Here is a 10,520-nt window from a genome sequence, read left to right as displayed (position 1 = left end):
AAAAATGATATTAAATGCTTGAAATGAGTTATCTCATTACCTGCACAATAATCCTTCATGATATTTTCAATATTCATTTTACAGGGAAGAAATTCCCAACCTTGTTGGGAATGCTGGTAAGGGATCAAGGAGCTATATACATAACGTGTACTCAAGAAATATCAGTCTTTCTTCTCACACACATAAACCACCCTATTATCAATGGTTGAGGAAGCTAAGCAGTATTTTTCAGTGGTTTTTTTTTTTTTTTTTTACAGAAAATATTGTATATTTCTTCCAGCAAAAAGTTAAATTTTCTCTATTATCTTGGTATAAATCTCATATTCTCTTAAATGTTTCAAGAAGAACCAGTCACCTCAGAGTAGAGAGCGCTGGGAACCATGCAGACCTTGGAACTTTCTGGTTATGAGCCTACTACTCAGGACAAAAAGGTTACTGAACAAGGTGATCTATTTGCTTGGGCAAAAAAGTGCTTTGAGGTGCTAAAACTAAGCATTTTCCTACATATCTAAGTCTGGCTCTCATTAGTCTATCATGCTGGGACTCCTCCAGCTCATACCAATAAGGCAACAGAAGGGTATTTCTGCCTCAGCAAAATGAGGCCATCATGCTGCACACACAGTACTGAAAAAGTGCTGCGGGCGCTAATTGGAGCCACCAATGAAAAGCTATGAAAATTTCAATAATAAATTATAACAATTAAAAGTCACAAATTTCAAAGCTCAGTATGTAAACATACTTTATCACAACAAAACTCAAAATGTATACTGTCAGTTCAATGGCCTTGCCAATAGCCAGTTTTAAGCCAGTGGCTTAGATCATGCAATTAGAGAACTTCGATTATTTTAAAAACACATTTCAAGAAACAGCTGCAAAGAAACTTTTTTTCTCAAAACCCACCTCTGCTGTTCCTTCTCCTAACCCCTATTCACATATCTAGTTACAAAATCTTAAGTTAGAAACTTTTTAAAAGAAAACAATGCAACCATGCAAAGTAATGGTCTATCAATGGACTACTTTCACTTGGGAGTACACCAGCCTACAGATTTAAACAGAAATAAAATGAAAAGTCCACAAAGTCCAACATCTTTTTCATAAAATATCCAGGAAACAACAAAGTCTCTCTCACACACACACACACACACACACACGTCAGGATGAATCGATGTGGAAATTAGTGGTTGAGTAATTACAATTTTCCAGCAATAAGTCTTACTACTTCTTGAGAAGCAGGTGCTTCCTGCCTATCTGTGCTCTTTAAAATGTTTTAAAAATTGTGTGCTCACAGTTCCTACTAAATAGCAGGCATGCAATATATATTGGCTTTAATGCTAATAGTAGCCCATGAAATATTATTATTCCTACAAAGGAAACTGAGGATCCAAAATGTGAGGCTACATAGCTATTATGTGTAGGGTCCTGGACTTGAACATAGGGGCTATCTAGATCCAGTACTTGCTCCCTGTACTCTGCCATGCTGGGTCTTTCGCCTTTGGCTGCTAAGGTTCACTGGTCTTTCCTCTCTTCCACAACTTTTGATCTAGTCTCTGTCATATTTACATCTAATAGTGGTTGCTAAGCCTTAAAAGAGAAGACAGTGAATTAAAAATCACTAGGGATGCTAAGTGCTTCAAAATTCTTAATTTCTTAGACACCTTACCAAATGTATCACCAATACATATCATCCTCTTTGAGGCACAACCTGCCTCGATTTTAAATGGTGTAAGTTTTCCGTTTAACAACAGTTCTTATAAACCACAAACTTAGCCTGAAGAAATTGACATTGCAGACTAAACATTTACCATGATTTTTAGAAAAGCATATCATAATTATCACTTTTTCCACTGAGCCAAAAGGAGCCAGAGACCACAAACATTTTCCATTTTTCTATACTGACAGGTACAATGTTCATAGTAAGTATTAATGTGCCAAAACTATAGACAATTTTTATGAACTAATGGTTTTCACAACTGAAAGAAGTTTAAGTTGACTGTCAATTTAGAATAAAAATTCAAACTCAAGATCACCCATAGAAAAAAATTAAACATGAACTAGTATAATGGCTAGCAAGCTGCTCTACACATTATTAAATCTAAGTACAAACATGAACATGGACCTTTTTCTACTATAATGCTTTTAAGGCAGGGTCTATATTAAGGAACTAATGCCAGTTTGAATCCAAGTCTACTAGACACTAACACAATCAACTTGGCCAGCTTGTCCCAAGATATTACAGTCATATGTATGAAATATCCTGACACATGTATATATGTTCAGATCAAATCCTGTTAAAACAAATAGCATTTTAACAAAAATATTTCCATATCCTCGCCAACAGTCCATTCATTTCATATAATATTCAGTACCACAAAATTCCACTTTAATAGAGACATGGACAATGCCTTAGAGTTCTCTGTAATGAAAACTGAATTGTATGCAATTATACTAACCATATTTATATACGTAACACATGTTCATCTGTTATGCCTCTCCTCCAAGGCTACACACTCTCCAGGAGAAGTAAGGGACTGCCTGGAAAGATATGCTACTTCACAAATCAAGAAAACTTCAACAGTGCCACCTCGTGGCTGCCCTGCAAACATAAAGGGAGCGCCCCAGCAGACTAAACCATTACAGAAAGCAAATTACAGAAAGAAAAAAGCAAATCATGAAGAGAACAAACAATAAACAATTTGCTGGGGGAAATGGAATCAGATTTATTTAGCAAAAGCACATATGATGAATGTAAAATCATTGACTTCAAAAATTCACAAGTCTTTTCTGTGTGTAAGATAGAGCCTTAGAGGGTTCTGAGTCCAGACACTGAGACGCTGAAGACCAGTGACACAAACAGCTGGCTTCCATTCACCTGTAATTCTTTGACGCATTCAAAAGTATGACTCCTTCTCTCTCCCTGCCTCCTCCATTTATCCCTTTGCCCCACAGTTAAAAATGAATCTGACTGAGGATTGTAATCCACATATTCAATATTCATGGCCAATTTAAGGAATTTTCCAGAGTAATCTTCATTCTTTTTTGCATTATTTTTCAAACCAATGCCTACCATCACCCACACTACCACACAATAACCAAGATTCATGTTCTTGGGCATTGCATCTTATTCTTCTGATTCTCCCTTCCTTAAATTTACACAGTGAGTTAACAGGAGTGATAGCTAAGATCCCATTAAATAATAAATACTACCATTCTAGAGAAAACATATTTTGCTTCAGAGATAATTAATGGAAGAAATGGACAAGTCACACTACATTTCAGCAGTTAAAAAAAGCAGAATCAAACCTTATGTAAGCGAGATCTCAAATGTGCTTATTTAACACTCGCATTGCAGAAAGTAAACTTACAACTTTTGGAAAAGGGATTAAATATTAAACAGTGCCCTGTTAATTTGCAGCCCCAGGTATCATGCTGTGTGTTGTTGAAGTACTAAGCACATGGAGTAAACCACAAGACAGGCTAAGGAAGCCATCAGTAACTCTCATAAGACAGGGCTGGTACAGTGGCATTGGCTTATCCCTGGCTATTTCTAGGCCTACCTGGCATGGCAGTAACAACCAGCACAGTATGCTGACCATAGTATAAAATGTTCTCATCAGCATTTTTGTTGGGAATAAAATCTCTACATCTTACCTACTAAAATTTAAAATGAAAATCAAAAACCAAGAAAGAAACAGAAAAGAATGAATGATCAAAAATCAAAAGAATAGCTCAGTGGATTAAAGTGCCTGCTTAGCAGACGCAGGGACCAGAGCTTGATCCCCAGCATGCTGTGCCAGCCCTGCCCCTAGGGCATGCTGAGATGGCAACTGAGACTGGGCGTGGTGGTGCAAACCTGTATTACCAGCACTTGGGAGACTGTAAATAGGAGGATCACAAGTTTTATTTTTATAGTGAGACAAAAAAAAAAAAAAAAAAAAAAAAAAAAAAAAAGATCAAAAGAGACTAACACTGTTCTGTATGATACTATAACAATGGACACATCTGTCCAAATCTGTAACACCAGAAGTGAACCCTAAAAGGAACTATGCTTTTAGGGGAATGATGATGTGTCAACACAGACTGTAACAAAACACTCTGCTGCATGATACGCCAGTGGAACAGGCTATGCATGTGAACGAATGTGGGAAATTTCTGTTTCTCATCTAATTTTGTTCTGAACTTAAAACTTTTTTAAAAAATCATTAGGGGCCGGGGAGATGGCTCAGTAGAATAAGCACTTTCCTGGCAAGCACAAGGGCCTGAGTTCAATCCCTGGTTCTGGGGGGGGAATCGTTTATCTCAAAAAAAAAATTTTTTTTTCAAAAAATTTTTAAAAATCCAAACAAACCTAACCAAGGAAGTGTGCATGTGAATGTGTACAACCATGCCTGCCTGAGTATGTGTGAGAAATGAGGGTGAGGCTGGTGAGGGAATCAGATGCAAAAACAAGCTGCAACACATGTAACATAATTAAAACCCTGAAAAAAACAGAAATAGGTTTTTATCTCAACCTGATAAAAGCAATCTGTGACAAATCAATGGCCAACATTGTACTAACCAGAAAGAAGTTGTTACCAGACAAGATGTTTGCTATTGCCACTTCTGTTCCATATAGTTCTCAAAACACTAAATAGATCAATTAGACAAGAGAAAAAAATAAAAGGGATATGGATAGGGGGAGAAAAAAAGATAGTAAACTATCCCTGTGGCCCTCTACACAGAATACTAAGTCAACATTCAAAAAACCAATACCATTCCTGTATACCAATAACAAACTCACCAAAAGTGAAATTAGGGAAGCAATGCCTTTCATAACAGCATGAAGAGAAATTAAGAATAGGAATTAACCTAACCAAAGAAGTAAGAGACCTCTATAATGGAAACTATAGTACTCTGAAAAAAATTGAAGATAGTAAAAAAATGGAAAGATACCCTCTTCTTCAACAGACAGAACCAATAATAATCAAAACAGACATACTTCCAAAATAGTAATACACATTTAATGTAATTCAAATCAAAATATCAATAACCGTCCTTACAGAAGTAGAGAAAGCAATTCTAAAACTCATATGGAGCCAGAAGAAGCCTAGAACAGGAAAAGTAATTCTGGGCAACAAGGACAAGGACAAGGTAGGGAGCATCATCCTGTATTCAAGTCGCTATAAAGCTACACTGATAAAAACAACATACTGGCAAATAAACAAAACACTAACAAACAAACCCCAGACTTGTGAATCACTGGAACTAAACAGATGTAGAAACAATTCCAAGCACATTCGGGTATTTTATCTCTGACAAAAGGGCCAAATTCTTTCACTTGAAGAAAGATAGCCTCTTTAACAAGCAGTGCTGGAAAAACTGGCTGGCTATCTACGTGCTGAAGAATGACTCTATAGACTCCTATCATTCACTACACACAAAGTTATAATCAAAATGGGTCAAAGATCTCAAGAATCAACAAATAGGATTACATCAAATTAAAAAGCTTTGCATTGCAAAGAAACCCATGGGGGGGAAAAAAAAAAGAAAACCATGAATAGCATGAAAAGACAACCTACAAAACGGGGGAAAATGTGTCAGCTATACTGCTATTCCATCTCATTCCAGAAAAGATGTCTATTATCAAGAAATCAATCAGTAAGACAATACTGGTGAGGTTGTGGGAAAAAGGGAACCTTTCTTCATTGTTGGCAGAAATGTAAACTGATACAACCAATATGACAATCTGTATGGAGACTCCTCAAAAATTATAACTAGAAATTCCATTTGACCCAGTTATTCCCCTTTTAGGTATCTTCCCCCAAAAGCTAAAGACAATCATACCCTAGTGATGTGTGTGTACTCATGTTTGTATAATAGCTAAGTCTTGGAAACAGCCTATATGGTCATCATCAGACAAATGAATTAAAACATGTAGTATTAGCCAGGGGTGGTGGCACATGCCTATAATCTCAGCACTCAGGAGGCTGAATGAAGCAGGACGATCACTGTGAGTTCAAGGTCAGTCTGGGCTACATAGTGAGTTCAACGCCAGCTTGCACTACCAAGTGAGACCCTGTCTCAAACAACAAAAAACTGGTATTTAGACACAATCAAGTGCTACTCTGCCATAAAGGATAAACTAGGGCAGGAGTCACATTCAGAAGCAAAGTTGATCCAAGTTCCTGGATTTCCCTTGCGGTTACCCAGGCTTGGCTGGCCCAGCTCCTTTTCAAATCCTTCCAGCCTTCAGGGTCTACCCATTCCCTCTTTTGGCTCTGGACTGTCATGGAGCCACCACCAGCACCTAGGAGTAACCTAAAAAAGCTGAATGAAGACAATCTGACTAAGCATTCTGAAGAAGTTTCTGATGTCTTAAAGAAGTTTGGAAAAGGGTCTTACAGAAGAGTTTTTAAAGCAAATGTTTTAAAGAATCCAGCCAAGTTGTTGCAATTAAAGAAGTACCTCTTGAGTGAGATCTTCAAGGTTCTTATGGAGCACCGGGGAGCTGGCTCTGTCTCACATATAAGTAGATTACTAAAGATGAAATTGTAACCATTCTTAAATCTACACTGAAAGGATAAGAATATTTGCACCTTATGAGAAAAATACATAGAGATATAGAAGCTGAAAGAGTCTTTGCAGCACAGGACATATAAAACTGGCAGATTTTGGAGTGGCTTGTCAGTTAACAGATACAATGGCAAAACACAATACTGTGACAGGAACTCCATCCTGGATGGCTCCTGAACTAATTCAAGAAACATACTTACTATCACTGTGGTGGCTGACAGCTGGTTGCTTGGCATTATTTCTATAGAAATGGCTGGAGGAAAACCTCTTTATGCTGATGTACATCCAATAAGGGCTATTTTTATGATTCCCATCCAACACCAACATTCAGGAAGCCCGAACTTTGGTCTGATGATTTCACTAATTTAACAAGTGCTTATTGAAGAATCCTGAACAGACAGCTATTACACCACTAGTTTTACAGCATCCTTTTATCAGGAATAAAAAACCTGTATCACTATTAAGAGACCTATTTATAGAAACTATGGATATCAAAGCTGAATGACATGAAGAACACAAGTAAGAATTAGAAGAAAAAGAAAACTCAGATGAAGCTAAGCTGGATTTTCACACCACGACATGTAAGCATGATGTGGAACATAGGCCCAATGAGTGAAGGTCTCCAGACCCTGACTGGGCATAACAGCGCAGACTAGCAGGATGCTAGAATCTGACTTGGGGACCATGGTTATAAACAGTGAGGATGAGAGGGAAGAGGACAGAACTATGAAATGAAATGCAGCTTTACCAAACATGCAAAGACCACCCTTCATGGACTACTTTGATAAGCAGGACTTCAAGAATATGAGGCAAGAAAACTAATATGCATGATCCCTTCCATATGACCAAATCTGTTTTTCCTGATAACTGGTCAAGTTCCTCAAGATGGAGACTTGAGCTTTAAAAAACCTAAGTTTAGAAGAATTAGAGATGCAGTTAAAAGCACTGGAACTCATGATGGAATGTGAAATAGAACAACTTCATCAAAAATACACTGTGAAAAGACAGCCTGTTCTGGATGCAATGGATGTGAAGAAGAGAAGGCAAAAATACTATGGAGTCTGATCTCTTTAATATCCACTCTGGAGACCAAGAAACCAATAAGAATTGAAAGAATATTATGCTCTTGTTTTAATCCCTAAAATTTATACTCTGCAATTAAGCAAAGGTCAAAAACTAATGATGACACATACCTACATAAATTACTAAAAGGCAGAATTTACAACTGCATCCACTATATTTTCATTTTTAATTGAGAACAATAAAAATGTATCTTTTTCCATCGGGTAAAAATCATTCTAAAATGAAGGCTATGTTTACAGGTCTCAAAGATCCAAAGCTACTGTTTAATTATATAGCATTGATGGGCTTTATGTCACAATATTTTTTTGTTTGTTACAGGGTCTCGCTATACAGTTCAGACTCGTAGTGTTCTTCCTGTCTCAGCCTCCCCAGTGCTGGATTATATCACAATATTCTTTGTTCCTATTTGGAAGCCTTTATTGTAAGCCCTTAGGTAGACTTATTTATTTATGTTATTTCATTTGTTTTGTTTTTTTATTTTTTAAAACATGTTTATTTATTTTTAATGTTTTTTTAAATTATTTATTTATTTATTTAGAGTGTGTGTGTGTGTGTGTGTGTGTGGCCAGCTCAGCCCACCAGGGGGCGGGGCTGGCTGGCATGTGGTGCTGGGGAATAGAACCTGGGTCCCTGTGCTTTGCTTAGCTTGTTCTAAGTAGGTGCTTTAGACCACTGAGCCATCTCACCAGCCCTGTTTTGTTTTTTTAAAGGCAAAATGGAATACCTTTGGTGAAGGCAGGAACATATTAACTGATAATAGTGCACAACCAAATTATACTTCAAGGAGGAGCTCTGGGGTACATTTCCTGATTTTCAAGATAGTTTTCCAATAGAAGAAAAGTTTAAAAGAACAAGATGGAAGGTATTCAACTGTTTTTATGTTGCAAATTGTTGTCCTTCATGTAGGTGCTCAGGTTCCAGATATTAGCATACAGACTTAGTCAAAGTAAAAAGTTTAAACAGTGACTGCTACTTTCAAAAAAACTGTTGGAAATTCATAGTACAATTGCTTCAACTCTCCTGTATACTTATCTTTTCTTTTTATGTATTTAGTACAGGGTCAACAGGGTCTCGCTATGCAGATCAGATTTGTAGTGATCTTCCAGCTTTCAGCTTCCCAAGCGCTGGGATTACAGATGCACATCACCTCTCCCAGGCTCCTCCTGTATACTTATAATTTTATTGATTGGCTATAGCTCTTTCCTGTTTAAGCCTCTCTCACCTCATGGCTTTGCTCAATAAACACTCCTCAGACGGAAGCTTTCTTTCTATCAATAAATTCTTCCTACTGTTAATAATAATAATACTAAATAACTCTTGGGAAAACAACATCAACTGCACACAACTAAGCTGTATTCTGGAAGTGACTGAACCAACCCAGAACTTGCTGAAGTCTGTTTAAAAGGATAAATTCTCTGGCATTACTATATGGAAGGGCTTGAACTGGAGGGAATTTAGGTAAGGCGATTGACAGCGAATCATGGTAGTGTCTTGGCAGCACCATCTGAGGCGCACTGGATGCCGGGAATGGACTCCAGTCACAATCAATGTTCAGTATTTTTCTTCCTGTGAGTGGTGGCTCATTTTTATTCTCTGTGCAGACTACTAATGAAGGCACAGTCTTTAAAACAAATTTTAAAATAAAGTGTAAGAAGGACAAGGAAAATTAAGGTTTATTGAAAGGAATAGTTAATCTTTAATTGTTCGACCAATCTTGCAAACTTATATCTTATAATCTGAGCAACAAATTTGATGATAACAATACGTAAAACAACAGCTATTGTCAATTTTCTATTCTTGTTCTGAAATTCTATACCATTTGCACTGTTGTATGTTGCTTTGTTTCTGCCTTTTTTTATTTGCTTTTGTTTTTTTTTTCTCTTTAAAATAAAAAAAGTTTAATTGCCTAGCAGTGAAAAAAAAAAAAAGTGATACTACCAGTAACACTCACATGTGATAAATACATTTTTTTACCTTTTGAAATATAGATTTTTTATATTTGCTACAAATAGAACTATATATACTTCAGTCAAACAGAGCTATCATGTTTAAAATCAATGAAATCCTTACATTAAAAAGTATAGTAAATATTTAAAAGAAATGAAACCTTAACATAAATATAATTTGTTAATGCTGTTTAATGCTTCATGTGTAGATCTGTTAGCTAAAATGAATCAAACTTGCAAAGAGTTCAGCAAATTTATTCCTATGAAATTGTGTTCTACTATTCTAAAAAGAATGAAATTAATTTCTAAGTTGAAAGAACATTTGTATAGTTGAATTGGAACCAGCTGTTTTCTAAGCTACATATGGCCGTTTTGACAGTGTTTGCTCTTTTTAAGTATTTCATCATTATGTGGAAGTCATAAATTTTACTGTGCCACCCAAGAAAAAATAAAATGATAAACTTGAGTCATCTGTAGAAAAATGGATGCACCTGAGACCATAACGTTAAGTGAACTAAACAGACTCATAAAAAACTGCATATTTTCTCTTATATGAGGAACTCAATATATAATTAAAGTACAAAGTAAAAGATAGATAAGAAAAAAAAGAGAAAAAAAATCGTTATCCAACATTAACAATGTATCTAAAAGTGTGCCTTGATTTATAATTGTCTTATGTATCTTTTATGTTTTCTGACCCCTGGTAAACACATGAATCTGATGCTGGCAAAATAAGTGCTGGAGGGAAGGGGAAAAATAAAGAACTGAGATGTGTTATGCACATGTACAAATTCTCTATAATGAATGTAACTACTATGTACTACGAGTATGTACTGATAAAAGGATTTTCTTTAATATAGCAAGATCCATTACCAGTTTTCTCAGTGTGTTTTGGGTTTTGTTTACAGTACTGAAGTCTGAAAATCAAAACTTTGTGCATAC

The 10,520-nt window shown here is 36.2% G+C and overlaps 1 protein-coding gene across 1 annotated transcript in view; it reads right to left on the bottom strand.

Annotated features, from left to right (window-relative positions):
• The window catches only part of Fbxw11 (F-box and WD repeat domain containing 11), a 165,103-nt gene that overhangs the window by 47,152 nt on the left and 107,431 nt on the right, over positions 1-10,520 (bottom strand). The window contains exon 5 of the mRNA XM_023705048.1: positions 9,134-9,146. Within this exon, the coding sequence (XP_023560816.1) occupies positions 9,134-9,146 (13 nt within the window). The remainder of the gene's footprint in view (positions 1-9,133; positions 9,147-10,520) is intronic.

Source organism: Octodon degus, unplaced genomic scaffold (assembly GCF_000260255.1).
Source record: "Octodon degus isolate 3935 unplaced genomic scaffold, OctDeg1.0 scaffold00212, whole genome shotgun sequence".
Taxonomy (NCBI): domain Eukaryota; kingdom Metazoa; phylum Chordata; class Mammalia; order Rodentia; family Octodontidae; genus Octodon; species Octodon degus.
This window is presented reverse-complemented; position numbering and strand designations above follow the sequence as displayed.